The sequence below is a fragment of the Sarcophilus harrisii genome, chromosome 2 (genome assembly GCF_902635505.1).
Source record: "Sarcophilus harrisii chromosome 2, mSarHar1.11, whole genome shotgun sequence".
NCBI lineage: Eukaryota > Metazoa > Chordata > Mammalia > Dasyuromorphia > Dasyuridae > Sarcophilus > Sarcophilus harrisii.
In genome coordinates this window covers 455981137-456001207 of record NC_045427.1, presented here as the reverse complement: position 1 = coordinate 456001207, position 20071 = coordinate 455981137, and the positions used below count along the sequence as shown (strand labels likewise).

General features: G+C 33.2%; 1 protein-coding gene across 1 annotated transcript in view; it reads right to left on the bottom strand.

The window, feature by feature from the left end:
* The window catches only part of CEP89 (centrosomal protein 89), a 142814-nt gene that overhangs the window by 71063 nt on the left and 51680 nt on the right, over window positions 1–20071 (bottom strand). The window contains exons 10-12 of the mRNA XM_031954380.1: window positions 9979–10029; window positions 9699–9782; window positions 2966–3069 (exon numbers count right to left, since the gene is read on the bottom strand). Coding sequence (XP_031810240.1) covers window positions 2966–3069; window positions 9699–9782; window positions 9979–10029 — 239 coding nt within the window. The remainder of the gene's footprint in view (window positions 1–2965; window positions 3070–9698; window positions 9783–9978; window positions 10030–20071) is intronic.

Here is a 20071-nt window from a genome sequence, read left to right as displayed (position 1 = left end):
CAATAATAATGAGGTATTTGAGATGTGTTTAGTAAGAAAACATAGAAATAGAAATTCAGGAATGTATGAAGACAGATGGCAAAAACTGCAAAAGCAAAAGAATGCAATCAAGATGCATTTTAAAAATTAGAAAGCCAACAAATAAACCTAAAACAACCACCAAATAAAAGATATTAAAAATTAGAGGGGAGATTAATAAATTGGAAAGAAAAACCCCCAAAATGTTAAATAAGACTAAAAGTCAGGTTGTTGAGGTCAGGAACCAAATGTTGAGGTGTAGACCACATGTTGAGGTCTACATTTGGGGTGCCTAAATGAAATTAGGGTTTAGTTAAGGTCTAGTGGCAGGTTTGGGGTACAGGGAGTCAAACAGAGTTCCCCTGCAACCCCCTTGGATTCGGCGCAAGGATACGGCGGTATATGAGGTCTAGTAGCAGCGCGGATTCCCAATAAAAGCATTTATTGGTCCAGAAAGCTAGATTAATAAAAAAGGTTTATTACTGAGTTTAGAAGTAGGAGATTGGTGAAGGTAGAGATAAGGAGGGCACTGGACAGAGGGTCCAGTGGGCAGAGGGTCCTCACATGGCGACCATGTTTGGAATCTCTGCAAAGAGGGGTTCCCAGTGTGGTCCTTTTAAGTTGGAGACTTACCTCGAGGGGGTGTAACCCCAAAGTTGGCTCAGATCCGGGTGGGGCTGGGACAGGTCTGGATCTTCTACTGGAATTCAAAGGGACCAGGATTTGTGAGTCAAAGGGTAATTTACATTAGCTTGGGGGGTTGGGAATCAAAGATTGGAATCTTGCCCGCATCAAGGTCTTTGAAAAAAAGACTAAAAAATTGTAAAGATCCTTAGCTTATATGACTAAAAAGAAAGCAGAAAATAAAATAGCAAGTAAGTCAAATGAAATCATAACAAAACCAGAAGAAATTAAAAGAATAATATGAGCATTATGTATGGTTATATATTAACAAAGCTGAGAATACAAAATAAATAAATACCCTCAAAAACAAAGTATTCCAAACTATCAAAAGACCAGATAGAAATCTTAAATAATCCAATTTTGGAAAAGAAATAAAAACAAAAAGCTCTGGTCCTGACAGATTTACAGGAGAATTCTATCAAACTTTTAAAGAATAATTAGTACCTATGCATCACAAAATATTCTCAAAAATTGAGAAAGAAATTGTACCAGAATCATTTTCTAAGAGAAATACAGTCCTAATACCTAAAAAACGTTAAGGTAAAAACACAAAAAACCATAGGCCAATATCACTAATGAACACTGACTCAAAAATTATAAACAAAATCCTATCAGACAACAGCAATTATCCAAGAAATTATTTGTTATCTAGTAGGAGTTATACCAAGGAAACAAGGATAGTTCAACATTTAAAAACAATCAATGTAATCATATTAAAAACCAAAACATCCAAAATGACATGATTATGTGATAGATACAGAAAAAGCTTTTGATAAAGTATAATACTTTTTTAAAGCTAATAACTCTACAAAGTATTGGCATAGATGGATCTTAAAAGAAATTATTATGAAGAGAGCATGTATCTAAAACCAAAATCAAGCATCATATGCAATAAGAGATACATATAACCTTTTCCAGTAAATACAAGAGTGTAGCAAGAATGTCCATTGTTTGGTAAAAGTGAAAAACAAAAAGTTCTCAAAAAAAAAAAAAACAACTGCAAAGAATTAACAATTACTTACAAGAAGGAATCCTCCAAATACTAATGAGAAATACAAATGAATACAAATCTGTAAACTGGTGGATGTGACAAAAACATATCAACAATCAATATTAGAATATTGTAGAAAGCCAGGCACACTATAATACATTGTTGGTGGAACTGTAAAATCATACAACAATTTTTATTTTTTAATAATAGCTATTTCCAAAATATATGCAAAGATAGTTTTGACCATTTACCCTTGCAATACTTTTTTTCAAATTGTTCTCCTTCTCCCTTCCCCTCACCCACCCCTAAACAGAAAGTAATCCAATGTTACATATTCTTCTTATAGAGAAGAATGTGCAACTCTTCTATACATATTTCCACATTTATCATGCTGCACAAGAAAAATCAGATCAAAAAGGAAAAAAAAGAGAAAGAAAAAAAAGCAAGCAAACAACAAGAAAAAAAGATGAAAATACTATGTTGTGATCCACATGCAGCCTCCACAGTCCTCTCTCTGGATGCAGAAGGCTCTCTCCATCACAATTCTATTGGAATTGTCCTGAATCACCTCATTGTTGAAAAAAGCCATGGTCCATCACACTTGATCATTACATAATATTGTTGTTGCTACATACAATCATTTTTTAAGGCAATGTGGAACTATCCAAATAAAATGAATAAACTTCCCATGTTCTTTGAACAAAAGACTCCATTGCTGATACTCTACAATATTTATAGCAGCAAAGAATTAGAAACAAGGTAAGTGCCCAACAATTGGGGAATGGCTAAAAAAAAAAAAAAGTAGTACATAAATATAACCAATATTATTGTGCTATTGTAAAAATGATTTGCCTATAATGCAGAGAATTAGAGATTTATATAAACCAATGAAAAGTGAAATAGAGCTAAGAAAACAACATACAGAGTAACTACAACAATGAAAACAGAAAAAAAAAAAGCAAAAAAGCAAAAGTAAATATAATAAAATTATAAAGATCAAGTGGGATTTGAATGAAAGAGATATAAGAAGACATCCCCAACCTACTCCTTTGTAGAGAAGGGAGGTCCACTGGTGATAGCCACTGCACATCTTTTTGGACTTTTTCAATGTACCAATCAGTTGTATTTTTTCCCCTTCCCTTTCCCCTTACTATTTATTGTATGAGATGGCTCTAGTGGAGGAATTTCGTAGTCATGGAAAAAAGAGAAAATATCAACAAAAATCATTTAAAAAAGAATTACCAAGATACTAAAAAAAGTAACTCTACTTGCCATTCCTTACTGGTGAGAGGACTAGTTTTATTCAGCTCTTGGTGAAGTGTTTCATTCTCTTTTATCACCTCTTCTATTCGTTTCTTAAACATTTTCATTTCTTCCTGAAATAAAATTAATGTAAATTTACTTACAAAATCTGAAATGTAAACATTATTGCCTTTACCCTAAAATTGTGACTTTGAATAAAATCAATTAAATCCTAGCTGTGTTGACTGGCACTAATGAAACCTGTATGGCATTCATAATACAAGGACCACTACATTGAATTCCCAATCCCTCTATTTTTGCTGCATTTTTGATTTCCCTCACAGGCTAATTGCACACTATTTCAAAGTCTGATTCTTTTTGTACAGCAAAATAACTGTATGGACATGTATACATATATTATATTAAACTTATACTTTAACATATTTAACATGTATTGGTCACCCTGCCATCTGGGGGAAGGCGTGGGGGGAAGAAGGGAAAAAGTTGGAACAAAAGGTTTTGCAATTGTCAGTGCTGAAAAATTACCCATGCACATATCTTGTAAATAAAAAGCTATAATTTTTAAAAAATGAAATGGAGACGGAAATAGCAAGCCATTCTAGTATCATTGCCATCAAAAAGTCAAAAGGGATCATAAATGAATTGGGCAAGACTGAACCAACTGAACATCAACAATTTACAACTTTGTATTTGTCAATAAACTTTATCAAATCCAAAAAAATCAAAAAACAAAAAACAAAAGAACTAGCCATAGCAACTCCTTAATCCCTACATCCTACCTCCTCTTAGCCATCTGGAACCGCACAGGTGATGGGCCCTTCAAAGTAGTTAAACCAAATTTGACCCAGATATCAGCATAAGCTGTGACAGGAAATATTGTGATGGATCCCTACTCCACACAAGCAGAAGCAATAGCATAGCCAACATTTCTATAGCACCTACTATATGCCAAAAACTATGCTAAGCACTTCACAAAAATTATCTCATTTGATCCTCACAATCTAGAAAATGGGTGCTATCTTAATTCCCATTTTACAGGTAAGGAAACTGAAGCAAACATAAGTGACTTGCACGAGGACATATCACTAGAAAGTATCTGAATCCACATTTCAGCTTAGACCCAGCACTGTGGACCGACCATTTAGCTGCTTCTGGGTATAGTACCCCTAATGTCTGCCTTGTTCTCTCACCCTGAAAGTGGCAGGGCAGTAAGCACCTTCAAACTCTATTCTTCAGAGCCTTGATCCCAGAGCAAGGTCTCTCCCTCATCAAGGAGGCATGGCTGGGTAGGGGTTATACTATCTTTCTCTTCACAACTTATCCCTTTCTGCTAACTTCACCACAATTCTTCCAGTCACACAGGTTCACAATTTAGGCATTTTTGTAGATGTTTCTTTCCTTTTCATTTCATACATTCAATCAACTACTAAGTCTTATCATTTTTGTTCATACACCATTTCTCAAATCTTTCTCTTCCTTTTTACTTATTAATCCGTATCACTTCTTGAACTACTATAATACTCTCCTTAAGATTTAAGCAATTTTGTTTCTCTTTTTCAAATAACTAGATTTGTTTTTATTATTATTTATATATATATATATTTATATAGTCTTTTGAATTTAGTTTATCTACTTCTATAATTTTCAATATCTCCTTCTATGTGCCTATTTTGGGATCATTTGCTGTTTTTTAAATTTTTTTAGAATGCATATCCGGTTCGTTAGTCATCTTTTTCTATTTTCGTAAAATGTATGTTTTTAGGGATATAAATCCCCCCCTAAAGTTTCGTGGGCTTGATTCATTTTCCTTGATGAATTTAGATGCTAAGGCAAGAGTAAATATATTTAATAATGAAATTGGTTTGTTGTCTATGGTTCCTTTCAGCATATTATATCTCTAAGGACAGTTTTATAAATTTCCTTTCCTTTATATTGAGAAATTTTGCTTTTGCTTTGTCTAATAGTATGATTACAAGTCCTGTTGTTTTTGGATTCACTTGATGCTTAGCATCTTTAGTTCTAGCCTCTCTATTCTATAAAAGTCTACTTTTTTTGTGTTTTTTGTTTTGTATTATTTTTCCAATCTGTCACTCTTTTGTTTTATTGAGTTGTTTAATCAACTCATATTTAAAATTATGAGTTAAACTTACATTTTCCTCCATTTGTCTCAAATTTTTTTCTGAATTGATTTAAAAATTTGGGGGGTTCTTCTTTGTTAAAGACATAATTTTGTCTCTTGAATTATTCTTGTTTCATCTACTTTAAGAGAACCCTATTCGCACTAGCCTTTTTTAACTTCACCCAAGCCCACAACCTCCTATTCATTATCAGTATTGGAATTTTACTTAATTCCTTCTTTCTTCCTTTTATATAGCTGTCTTAATTCTTTCCCTATATTTTTTCTTCTCACTTAAAAAGATATGTAATATTCCCATTTGACTTCTTTTGTTCATTTTTTTTCATTCCCTGCATCTTTTTCTAAAAAAGGAATTTTCTCTCATTCTCTTTGTCAATTGTTCTGTCTATCCTAAACTTTTACTGCTTGATTCATGGACCTTAAACATATTTATTCTTTCTTTAATCTCTGTTGTTTCTCGTGAAATTAAAATTTTTAAAGCACCTACTTTCCTCCTTCTAAATGATTATTATGTTAATGCTTTATCGATCTTGCCCCCATTTTCTTTATTTCTGTTGTGTTTCAATCCTAGAAGTATCAATATCTGAAAGACACAGAATATTGTCCTACCATAGAAATTTTCCTGTGACCTTGATCATTAGGTATGTTTCTAACTAATGCCCTTTCCATAATAATTTTCTTTTTTTAAAAGTTATTTTATTATAGCTTTTTATTTACAAACATATGGGTAATTTTTCAACACTGACCCTTGCAAAACCTTCTGTTCCAAATTTTCCCCTCCTTCCCCCCAATCCCTCCCCTAGAAGGCAGGTAATCCAATACATGTTAAATATGTTAAAATATTCCAAAATTATTTTCTTTTCCATTTGCCAATAAATTAGTTCCCATGTCCTTGCACTCTTTTGGATGCTAGATGCCCCCAGATCTCATATCTTCTGGATATGAGATGCTATCAATGGATATATAACATTCTTTCAGACATAGTGATCTGAGATTGAGAGATTGAGAAACAGAGAGAGAAGTTTAAGAGCCTTCTATATCAAGCATTATAGTAAGTGAATAGGACAGTTTTATGAATTTCCTTTCCTTTATATTTGGAGGTTTCTATGGTCACTTATTGTTTGTCACTGGAATTGTTAAATCTAACCAATACATATATCTTGGACTTTATAGCATAGTTTTTTGTTTGTTTGTTTATTTTTCTGAAGGCACTCTGTGGTGTTGGAATACACGGAAGAGCTGTTAGAATGCACAGGAGCCACCTGATGGTGGCTGCTGGAGATCCAAGGCAGAATAGATCTGCCTTGCAACTCCTTCAGATGTTATGATCCACAGCTGTGGAGGCTCTGAGAAAATTGACCTGTCTCTTAACACTATGGTTTCTTTCAATTGGTATTGTTTTCTGTATTCAGAAGTTCTAGGTAGATTTATTTCTTTTATTTCTTTTAAAAATGGTTATTATGGTTTTAGAGGGATGTTTTTTTAAATTACTGTGTTCTTTTGGGAGACCTATAATTCTTAAACTGTATCTATGTATCCTGTATTGAAAAATCAATATGCATTACTGGTATAGAGGTCCATGGTTTTGTTCTTTTAAAAAAATGTCATTGTTTTTTGCTTCCCTTCTTCCATGTTATGCTTTACTTTTGTGAAGTGAACTACTCAAGTTGTTGTCTCTTTGGCTTCAGTGGAGAGGCTAGCTCCTATGAATTCACATTTATATATTCTGCCAACTATTTCTGCTGTACAAGACATAAATTCTGCCTTCACAATTATTAATATTGCTCTCTTGAACCATTCAGGAATGAATATCTTATCATGATTCTAAAGTCTCTTGGGAATCTCCTGGGTTCTTTTCCTTTAGATGTTAATTTAATTTCATTTGTCTTGCAATATTTATTCAGAAATGTGTGGACTTATTTGATGATTTCAAGGCCCTCTTTTAAGATCTTCTCTGTTGGATTATCTACTTGCTTATGCTCAAAGTTTTTTAACTCAGTTTTGATCTTCCTGAGCTCTTTGGTAATTTCAGTCTTTGTTCCTTAGATTCTTTTCTTATTCTAGGATGCCAGAGAGCAAAACTGTCTCAATCCCTTCCACATTTTCTAATTGATGATTTTTACTGGGGAGCAGCCTTCTTTGCTTCCTCCATTTTACTTTGCCATTTTGGTTCTGTCTCTCTCTAAATTATCATTTACAGCAATAAATAACAATGACATCTTTAGTCTCAAGAAAAATTTCACCCCAAAGATGAATGATAGCGTCTTTCTTCACAGATATGATTAGCTCAGCATGTGCTGAAATTATTTGGATATTTTGCCACTGTCCTATGGAAGAATTTTCAGAAATTAAATTGCATTGTGTGCCTTGATATTATTAAATATATTATCACTATGGTGAAAGACATACCAAAAACATTAAATGGTTTCTCAAAAGAAAAAACTTATCTCATTGAGTACTAAAGATTCAATTGATAAACATCACTTATCTAAATCAGTTTTTTCATTATTTGGATTAAGTATTTAATCAAATAAAAAAAGTAATCAAAAAAAAATGTAGATACATCCCAAAGAAATTGTAAGAGGGGAAAAAGGACCTACATGGGTAAAAAGCAGCTCTTTTTGTGATAGCAAAGAACTGGAAACTGAATGGATAGCCATCTGTTGGAGAATGGCTGAATAAGTTATGGCATATGAATGGAATGGAATATTATTATTCTACAAGAAATGATGAGTAGGCTGTAGTTTTTTTTCCTTTTGTTCTGATTTTTCTTTCCTAACATAACTAAAATGTACACATCTTTAAAATGATTATACCTATATAACATATCAGATTGCTTGCTATCTTGGGGACGAGGGTGGTAATAGAGGCAGAAAAAACTTTGGAACTCAGAATCTTACAAAAATGAATGTTGAAAACTATTTTTACATGTAATTGGAAAAATAAAATGCTATTAAAAAATAAGTAGGATGAAAGTTTTGCAATAAAAAAATAAACACAAAGGAATTAAGACACTCTTGTCTTTCAAATCTTCAGAAAAAACTTAGTATGAAGTATACTGACTTCAGACATAATTATTTTTAAAAGAATGGAATGGAGTAAGGCTCAGTTTGAGACCAGACAAGATAAGCTTCTGGAGGCCTAGAGAGACTTACACGAACTGAGGCTGAGTGAAACGAGTAGGGCCAGGAGATCATTATATATTTCAACAACATCACTATATGATGACCAATTCTGATGGACCTGGCCATCCTCAGCAATGAGATGAACCAAATCAGTTCCAATGGAGCAGTAATGAACTGAACCAGGTACGCCCAGCGAAAGAACTCTGGGAGATGACTAAAACCCATTACATTGAATTCCCAATCCCTATATTTTTGCCCACCTGCATTTTTTATTTCCTTCACAGGCTAATTGTACAATATTTCAGAGTCCAAATCTTTTTGTATAGCAAAATAACAATTTGATCATGTATACTTATTGGTCATGTATACTTATTGGTCATGTATACTATCTAATTGATATTTTAATATATTTAATAATAAAAGATAATATATTAATAATAATATATATTTAATATATTAATATGTTTATTTTAATATCTACTGGTCATTCTGCCATTTGGGGGAGGGGGTGTGGGGAAAGAGGGGAAAAATTGGAACAAGAGATTTGGCAATTGCCAATGCTGTAAAGTTACCCATACATATAACCTGTAAATAAAAGGCTATGAAAATTTAAAAAAAAAAAAAAAAAAAAAAAGATAAGCTTTTGGGTTCCATGAAACAAATATTTATTTCTCACTGAATCCTTCTAAGAGGATTTACTCTAAGAGTAGAAATCAATTTAGTCCTTAAAAAAATAAGTCCTTAGAAATTTTACACATATTCAAAAGGCCTTAGAAGCCCTACCCACAGCTCTTTGTTAAGGTTTCTCATAATAATAGTGTGTCTTTGTGACTGGAAGTCTTCCCAAGAGGAATGGCACAGAAATCCACCGAAACTTAGCTCTGAAAGACTAAGGTATACTTCAATCCATACCTTTCTTCAGGACTAGACCTATTCAAAATACAATGTAGGTAAATTTTGTCTTAAATATTCTCCTCCTCTTTCAAAACCATTTTTTCTTCTAGTGAAAAACACTTTCTTTTTATTCCACTCGGAATATGTATCCTCATGCTCTCTGATTATTCTCTCATAAAAAATGCTATTCACAATAAATACATCCAATCGTACTAAATTATTAATAACTTATAAGGTTTAATTTGGTACTTACTTTGGACATCTGTATATTTATGATAGGAACAAAAATTAAGAGAATAAATAGTAGCATTTTAAGTTTGAGAAGATAATGGAAATTTATTTTATTATCAGAGGTATTCATGAGGTCTATAAAATCACACTATCTTTGGCAGCTGAAGTTAGCTTTTCTAACTCACTAGAAATCAGCCCAGCCCTCTCTGTTCAGCAGAGATGAGAAAAATATTAACTAAAACTATTAACAATTTGAAAATAACTACTTTCCAAAAAAGATACCCATCTTCAAAATATCTCAGATTCACATCTTTTTTATTTTAAAATCTGCCATCTTTGAAAATGTGCAACATACCTCAAGCATGACATTTAGATCATCCTTTTCTTTCATTCTGTCTTCATACGCTAAGATTAATGGTGACAAATACTTTATATCCACCTAAGGAAAAAGAAAATTAAAGGAAATAAATACTATATTTGCAGCTTTACATCTTTACTTATCTTTCAATAATAAAATGCTACAAAGAAAATTCAATCTATTTTGAAACTGGTATTAAAATTTAACAACTGCACAACTTAATGATTGTATCTAACCCAGGCAACACAAATAAAATATTAAATATTTTTTCACTTACCAGCCAAGGTGGTGGAGACCCCTTGAATGGAAGACCTTTGATTTCTATATTCTAAGCAAAGAACAAAAATTGAAGAGAAAGTTAAAGAGATTTTTGTTGGGGAACATTCCAATCTTTTATTTTCAATATATTAGCAGATATTAAAAAAAAAATAACCACATGGCATTTAAGATGAAGAACTTGAAAACTATTTTCAGGAAACTACAGACATTAAGCAAAATTACAAAGGGGGTGAACTAAGGAATTCTCTTTAGGAGAACTAATTCTCTTTAGGAGAATTCTAAAGACTTAGTTCACCCCCTTTGTAATTTTGCTTAATGTCTGTAGTTTCCTGAAAATAGTTTTCAAGTACACATCCTAACTAGTACATTTTTTAAAATCTTATTTTATTCTAAATCCAAACTCATCCTCCCCAAACCTATTTTTCCCCAATGTACCCTATTCTCCAAAATTTCAATCTCGACCCTCCCCTACTTCAAACTCTTTTCTTATTGTGGCTGCACTAATAATATAAATACAGTAATTCAGACTAATTCAAGTTAGGTTGACACAGTAGATAGAGTACCAGGCCTGGAGTCAGGAATACTCATCTTCCTAAATTCAAATCTGGCTTCAGACAATTCAGACGATCACTAGCTGTGTGACTCTGGGTAAGTCATTTCACCTTGTCTGCCTCAGTTCCTCATTTATAAGATGAGCTGAAGAAAGGAATGTCAAATCACTTTAGTAATTGTGCCAAGAAATCCCCAAATGGGGTCACAATCAGACATAACTGAAACTACCACATAACAAATTCATATTAAATTGTAACAATAGGCTTAGTCTTTCAAAAGTGTTCTTGTATTTTTTTCAGGGGGCTTACAAATCCCCTCATTTTTATACCATAAGAACAGAAATAATTAATTTGACACTCTCTTTTTGAAAGATAGCTTACCTCTAGCCTATAATGACAGATTACTTATGACTAGTTAAATGTTTCATTAAAATATCTATATATCAATTCAGGGATCATATGGCCCTTATGCTATAGAAATAAGGAAACAGGTCCTGTGACTTTCCCACAGTCACTCATATATGTAATAAATGTCAGAAGCAGAATTTGAATTTAGGACCCCAGAGTGAGTAGTCTTTCCACTGTACCAAAATGCCTGATCTGTTAAGAAAAGGAGAGGGAGAGCAAATCCAAGCAAACTGCTTAAGAACAAAAACACTGTGCAAAAATCAAATATTTAGACTGTTAACAAAGACAAAATTGAAGTTTGTGATTAGGGAAAAACAAATATGGTAGGAAGGATGAATAGGGCACTCTTGAGCCCCTCAATGTACTTAGATGAAAGAGCAGCATTTCCCACGGAACCTGATGTGCTCTAGATCAGCAATGAAAGATTTAATTCTGGAAGCAACTTCTTATAGGTCCCCATATGTATGTATCAAAGAAGTATCTCAAAGATGACTGAGGGCTAAATCTTCAAGACCCATACTATTAGTGGGTTACAAGAAGAACCAGGAAGAAAATGCTCCATCTCTTGGGGTCTACCTCATTTGGAGATTATCCAGTGATTTTTCTCCCTAGGAACAACAGGGATGGTCATCGAAGATTTCTATGCTCATCAGATCCCCATCTCACCCCAAATGAAATGACAGCTACACGCATAAGGCCTATGCTGGCCAAGACAAGCTTGAGTTCTTGGCTATTTGCTTATTGTGCTTTCTATTTCTTTTCCTGAGCAAAATTCAGTAGATGATAATATTGAGAAAGTGATGTTTGCACCTCTGGCAGCTATCTTAATGATTGTCTGGGAGTTCTGGAGGCTGGGTGCTGGCTGTTTTACAGAAGGTGATTCCTATAATAGCATATTTTTCACAAGAGAAAATGAGTACCAACAAGATCACATTGAAATCTGATAAATTAAAAAAAAAAAACTGGCTAGGAGATATGGACCTTTTGAGATGCTTCAACAGTGCATACCCCAGATGAATTTGAAAGATCCTAAATCCCACAGTTTACCTCCCAAGAGTTTAACAAGTATAATGGATTGCTGTTTGTATTTTTATATTTATAGCTGTTAATTTATGTTTATCAGTTTTTTATGTCTCACATATTTTTCTGTGGTGTAAAAAATAAACCATTATCCTTATTTGATACATATTTTGTTTGAGTATCTTCTAAAAGTGATCCTGTTGCTGTCTACTCTGGGAAATAGCCTAAATAAGAGATCGATATACGATTACTTGCTCTTTTCTCTTCCTCTACTACATTATTATTATTTTTTGCTATCCCCATAGTCAAAGAACTAGTCTCTCCATGTTTTATATTTTATTGTTTTTGTTCTGTTGCTTTATCACATCCTTGCCATTGAATGAGGGATGATTCCCAAGGTTTCTATTCTGTTTTCTTTGCTGACCCTTAATTCCAGTCTGCCCACTAACTGTGGGAATTCCCCAGGACTGAATCTTGAGCCCTTTTCCCTCTATCCTATTTCACTTGGTGATTTTATCAGTTTCCACAGATTCAATTATTATCTCTATGCTGATAATAGAGGTACTTATCCAGCCCACGCTTCTCTTCTAATCTCCAATCTCAAAGCTCTAAACACTTATTCCATATTATTGTTATATTAGAAATGATGAGCAGGATGATTTCAGAAAGGGTTTACATGAACTGATACAAAATAAAGTGAGTAGAACCAAGAAAACATCGAACATAGCAACAAGATGATGCAATGAGCAACTGTGATGGATGTGGTTCTTTTCAACAATGAAGTGATTCAGGCCAATTCCAATAAACTTGTGATGGAGAGAGCCATCTGCATTCAGAGAGAGAACTATGGAGACTGAATGTGGATCACAACATAGTATTTTCACCTTTTTTGTTTTTTACTTGCTTTTTTTTTTGTCTCTTTTTTTTCCTTTTTTATCTGATTTTTCTTGTGCAGCATTATAAATTTGAACATATATATAGAAGAATTTCACATGTTTAACATATGTTGGGTTACTTGCTATCTAGAGAAGGATGGGGAGAAGGGAAGGAGAAAAATCTGGAATACAAGGTTTTACAAGGGTGAATGTTGAAAACTATCTTTACATGTATTTTGAAAATAAAAAGCTATTATTAAAAAATAAACTTATTCCATATCTCAAAGTGGATATTCTATATATATCTTAAACTCAACATGTCCAAAACTCGGTTATCTTTTACCAAAGCCTTCTCCCTATTTTTTAAAAAAACTTTCCTATTACTATTACAGTCTTTGAAATCATTCAAGCTTACGCCCAGAGAAAGAACTCTGGGAGATGACTAAAAACCATTACATTGAATTCCCAATTCCTATATTTATGCCCACCTGCATTTTTGATTTCCTTCACAAGCTAATTGTACAATATTTCAGAGTCTGATTCTTTTTATACAGCAAAATAATGTTTTGGTCATGTATACTTATTGTGTATCTAATTTATATTTTAATGTATTTAACATCTACTGGTCATCCTGCCATCTAGGGGAGGGGGTGGGGGGTAAGAGGTGAAAAACTGGAACAAGAGGTTTGGCAATTGTTAATGCTGTAAAGTTACCCATGCATATAACCTGTAAATAAAAGGCTATTAAAAAAAAAATGCAAAAAAAAAAAAAAAATCATTCAAGCTTACAATCTATGTACTATCCTGAACTCTCTATTCCTTACTTCTTCCATAATATCCAATCTGTTGTCAAGCTATGTCAATTCTACCTTTTCAACAACTCTCCCAAGGGACCCCCTTCTTTATTCTAACATTTGTCAGTACCCTAAGGAGGGTCTTCATCAGCTCATGCTTAGGCAACCGCAATAACCTTTTGGATGCTTTCCCTGCCTCAGTTTCTGACCACTCCTCTACTCAGCTGTCAAATTTGTCTTCCTAAAGCCCAAATTTTAAAATTTCACTCTCCAACTCAATAACCTCTAGCCAATCCCTATTACCTCCAGAATCAACTAAAAAGGCTTTTAAACCTCTTCACATCTGGTCCCATGCTTGCTTTCTAACTTTTTTATATCTTTTTCTCATTTCTTTCCCAGGTATTCTTGTGATCCATTAACAATGACCTTCTTGCTGTTCTTTAACAAGATACTCCATCTCCCAAATTCATGCTTTCCTACCCTTCTGGGAATGCTCTCTTTATCTGTTTCTTGGCTTCCCTGGTTTCCTTCTGTAAAAATTGCTTCTTTCTATAAGAAGCCATTCCCCTCATAAAACTAGTGGTTTTTATTATTTCTAATTTATCTGTTTATTTCCTGTTTTTATACAGTTGTTTGTATATTGCTTCCCCATTTAACTGCCAGCTCTTTGAGAGATGGGACTCACTTTTATCTTTTTTTTTTTTATTCTGAGGGCTTAGTGCATTACCTAGTATATAAGTAACATTTATTGACATGATTAATGGTTTTGGAGCTTTTCTGAAGTTTCTTCAATCCCCAGGGTAATTTAAATGGGATGATGGGAAATTTAAAAAAGAAGCTGAGTCAGGACCAGCCAAGGAATTCCTTAGTGGGAGCAAAAGACATGTGAGAGAAAATTTATGGAAGCTCTATCAGGGCCTCCACATTTAGAGATATTTTAACACCAGTTGCCATATGCCTACTGACACTTTTATTTTCTTTCTAACTTCAAACTCATTTATGACTAAGAGATATCAATCAAGACAACTTTACTGTTGCGCTGATATTCTCTAAATCACAATTCAAAAGTAAGTGTTTTCAAATCAACACTTCTAAAATCCTGACTTCCCAAATTGGGCCTTAATTTCTACAAACAATTCAATAAACATCAACAAATGATCAACAAACATCATGCATCCTTTATTGTTTGGTTGACCCTGGGAAACATTTATATTGAATTTTTAACGATGCATCTAAAATTTGGTTTTAAAGTTTACCTTAATTTTGTTGAAGTTCATAGGTGATCTGCAAATCAAAAGAGATAGAGCTACACCTGTTTCTTGGGTTGACGATTATCAAAGGACCTACCAAGATTTACTTTCTCCAATAGAAGTGAAATTCTGAAGTGTATTTTCTGCTTTGAGATATTATTCTTATTTAATTGGGTCTTGGGGATGAAGCTCAATTTTGTTTAATTTCTGATATATCTTATTCTAATTTCTTTTTATGTCTTGAATTTTGTGCTATTCAAAATGGGATTTACTTAAATGACAGATTTTTTTTCTTGTTGCCAACTTATAAAATCACCATTACCATAGCTCAGGAATTTTATGACAATATGTTTGAGTAAATTAATTTGGCATTTATATGATTTTCTATAGTATGATACTCTATGACTATCCATATTTTTCAGGCAAAGTTAAATTATCTTGCTAACTGACTAATTCAATTGCTTGCCTTCTCAAGAAGGGAGGAGGAAAACAAGGGAGGGAAAGAATCTGGAACTCAAATTTTAAAAGATAAATATTAAATACTATTTTTACATGTAATTGGAGAAAATGTAAATTTTTTTAAAAAATTATTTTGCTATATCTGTACTCCAAATCAATCAGCTTTATTCAAAATGTTATCATTCACATTAAGCAGCGAATATTGTCTTCTGCTCCACCCCACCAAAAAAAATCCATTATACTTTTAAGTTGAATATATCATTAACATTATCTCCGTCACTTTCTTAAATTTAGACAATCAACAAAATAATAAAGTGAGCCTTATTCATAAGTTTTCTGATTTCCCAGGTAAAAATGCTTGCAGTAATAAGATTCTTGATAATCACAGTTATATAGAAGTTCGAAGTTTGAAGTCTGTCAATAAGCATGTTAAGTTTTTACCAGGTATTGTGCTAGGCATTAGGAATACAAAGAAAAGCAAAAATAGGATCCCTTTCCCCAACAAGCTCTATGGTGGGTATAAACATTATTATTATCCTCATTTTACTAACAAGAAAACTGAAATTCACTGCTAAATGTTCAAAGGGATTTAAATCTAAGTCTTTCAAATCAAAGTCCAGCTCTATATACATCATAGCATATTGACTCTAATATCAAGCCTTCTCCCAGATGAATTAATTTTTTTTGTTTTGCTGATTTAGTCTGTCACTTCAGCTATTTTTGTAGCTAGTAGAGTAATTCAATTTCTCATTTGATTCCACATATTTTAGGACTCCACCAATTTCTCCATGTTATTATATTTTGCCTTTTTAGATTTTTATAAATAGCTATTTATCGAACACCAATATTAACCCATTTCTCAAACAGTAATATCGAAATATCAAATCTTTTAATATTACATTTAGTCTATAATGTACTAAATACAATTATATAAAATCTATACTGTTTTCAATATTTCTTTGGAATTTCTTTGAAATATTGACTTTTGAATATTTAATAAATATTTAAATTTACATTTAAATATTTCTTTGAAAATTGACTTTTTGGAGCAGCTAGGTTGTGCAGTGAATACAGTAGCAGCCCTGGAGTCAGGAGGACTTGTGTTGAGGGCCACAGATAGTAGAGGAGCTCTGGGTAAGGTATAGAACCCTACAGCCCAGAGGGAACCTGTCTGGTTTGGCTCCCCTCTCCCGTGAGGGTTCTCTGCTTTCCTGAGAAGTCAGGGGCAGTGACAACCTATTGTGATTGAAATAGTGATACCAGGTGGCAAACTATGTACAATAGCAAGTTATTTATGTGGTCCCTCGTGCCCGGTATATACCTACCATATGTGTCAGTGTTGCTTTGATTATATAAGGGTATGAAGGTATATAAAGAGGAAAGAACTTGGAATAAATGGACTCTATATTTTAACCATCCTTAGGAGTCTCATCTCATTACTCCTCCACTAACCACCCTGGCATGGAGGCTCTAGAAAGCAAAGTACATGTTGTCAACTCAACTTGGGGGCTCTAGAAAGCAGGATGCAACAGACTTGAATTCAAACCCAGCCTCAGACATTTGACTCTTAATTTGACCTTGGGCAAGTCACATAAATCCGACTATCTTAGGAAGGGGAAAAAAAAAGAAAGAAAACAGACTTTATCTTGATATTAGCAGTAATTTCTGGGTAAGAGGACCTCACCCTCTATGTCTCCACTCCTTCTTTGTGATAACAAATTTTAAAAAATATTTTAAAATATCTAATATAGTGACCAGATGAGACAAAAATTACAACATTTTATCCTAATAGTCTCTCCACTTCTCTACCATGAAGGAGAAGGCATGTTTCATGATATCTGCTCTCCAGGGTCTTCTCAGGTTTTTCAATTACTTAGATTTTGATTTCCTTTTATTTTCCTTTCCACTGTTGCAGATGTTTATATATTTTTAGGGGAAATTTGCTTATTTTATTCTGCAAATTTTCCATTTCTATGAATTTATAATATATATATATTATTTATTGTAGCACAGCAATATTTTATATTTATATATTTTACTACATTCATATACCACATTTTAAAAATTCAATAAATATTTATTAAGTGCCTGCTAAATACCAGGCACTATACTAAGTCCTGGGGATACAGATAAGAAAAAGAATCAAAGACAGTCTCCTTGAGGCAGACCCTAATTTGGAGATATTAGCCCTGCATCCAATGAATGGAGGGATGATGGGGAAGGTGGAGTCCAGTGTCAGCTATCTGCCCTGTTTTCTCATCATTACCCCTAAACTCCCTTGATTATTTCTAATTATACATGCCAATAAAAGAGCCTACTGTTTTCATTATTGATACATTTAATTATTTTATGATTAATTTTTAGATTCAACAATAGACTTTCATATGAAATAGATGCCTGTAGAAAAAACAAACATTACTTTACCAATAGAAACAATGTCAAAAACTTAAAATGGTTAAGGCAAACACCAATTTATTAAGATGGAGATTTGTTTGTTTGATTGATTTATTGCAAAGAGGAATCCGATAGTGAATAAAATGAGAAATCAAGTACAAAGCATAAAAATGTTTATTTACTAGCAGCTGCCATAATACTGTATTGTTTTCAAATTCTGACCACAAACATTCAAAGTTCAGTCACAAGAAAAACATTATGCTATTCTGTGTTGAAATAGGAAAACAAAATACTTTCTAATCAAGCCTTCTGTATGAATACAAGGGAAAAATATTAGCTTGAAGCACATTTGAAAATGCAGGCATTATAATATCAAAAGAGCAAGGCCCTGAAATTTATTTCCCAGAAAAATTATTATGTGAGAAAATTCAGATGTAAAGCAGACTTCTTAGTTTGTGGGTTGGGGGTGGGTTTTTGGGAAGGTTATTTTGTGTGTGCTTTTTGCCATTACATGCATCAATTAAAATGGTAAAGATCAAATCTTTATTAATTCAAGAACTTTTCCACAACAAAGGGATGTAATATTCCCTTACTTAATGGAATTCTAGTACTGATGATTATATTGTAAACTTAAGTCATATTTTACCTCTATAATAATGAGTTTATTATTGAAACTACAGACTTTACTCAAGTAAATATGAACCTTTATAAAAATCTCTGGTTTCTTTATTATAGAAATTATAATCAAAGTAAATATTTCTATTAATTTTTATGTAAATTGTGTCCCCCTTTAGCCTTTGGGGGGCCCTGAAACTGGGTCCTCTTTAATCTGTGGAGGAAGAGTGACTCAAGGTCTCAAGCTCTCCCTTAGGAAAATCACTTTCCCAAACAACACCCTTTCCAAGTTAAGTGCTCTCATTCAATTGGAGATCTTGGTCAGGAGCATAATCTCCACTCTCTATTGAACTGGAGATTAGTTCCTGAGAGCAGTTGCACCCTGCTCAGGGCCTGGGAAAATGCAGAAAAAGCCTCAGCAGGCTAAATAAAAGGACACTCTGAACCCAGATGTCCTAACAGGATCTTGCCCACTGCTGAAGATATTTTCTTCTCAGTGAAACCCACCTTTGCTATATTCCTTGCCCATTAAGTCTGTCTTCCTAGCAAGCTGGTTTCTTAGTATAATTAAATCCCACTCTCCGCCACAAACCTCATGCCTATATTTAGTGGGGTTTGTGAATTTTTTTACAAAGCCTGCCACCAGCCAAAGGGATCCCATTGCTGTTAGGGGATCTCTCTTTATTCTCACACCATATCATCATTTGTATCTCATCAATTTTACAATGAGTTATAAAAAAAAAAATTTCTTTCTGCTCCACAACTAAAAAATTAAAGTATTTCATATATAGTTTAGCAAGGGAACTTAGAAATATTTCATTAATAATCAGGTAGTTGAAAATTTCTATTTTGCTTCGATGTAAAATTTTTTTGTATTCCTGCATTGAAGTTCATGGTTTAAGAAATTTTCAGCTGGACATGAGAAAGATGGCAGAATATTTGTTTATTACAAAACTGTTTAATACAAAACTTCAAAGAAAACAATTATATGCCAGATATAGAGTAATTATAACTGAATCAACAAGAAAACAGGACCTCTTGAATAAGGGGATAATCCCAAGAACTGATATCAGAGAACTTACTAAAAGTTATATATATATAATATATATAATACTAAAAGTTAGTATTCTAGGATGGTCATTCAGTCAGTTCTATGGATCCTCCCCATAGTACTTCTGCCTAAACTGCCATCCTGCCGTTTCCTGATAAGCTCCTTGAGGAATAGCAGATGCTGATTTTTCCTATACTTGTAGGGGGGAAAAAAAGGAGGAAGAAGGGATCATAAAGGGCAAAAGATATTCTATGCATGCCTCTCAAAGCCATTAAGTTAAAGGGATAAGATTACTGCAGCCTCTCCTCCCCCCCAATGAATACCCAGGGCAGAAATCAGGGCCCAGTAAAGCCCCACACAAATAAAAATATATTCTTAAAAAGAAGACAGAGGAAAAAAAAAAAGAGAGAGAAGAAAAAGGATACATGAAATAAGATAGAAGGAAATCCATAATTAGCAATCATAACTACAAATGTGAGTAGATGAACATACAAAAAGAAGACATCAAAGAATGAATTGGAAACTAGAATATAACAATGTGTTATTCATAAGAAAGATTCGTGAAACAGATACAGTTAAAATAAGAGGCCGAAGCCAAATTTATTAAGCTTCAACTGAAGTAAAAAAAAAAAAAAAGGGGGGGGGAATGGGGTGGAGAAAGTAATCATGAACTC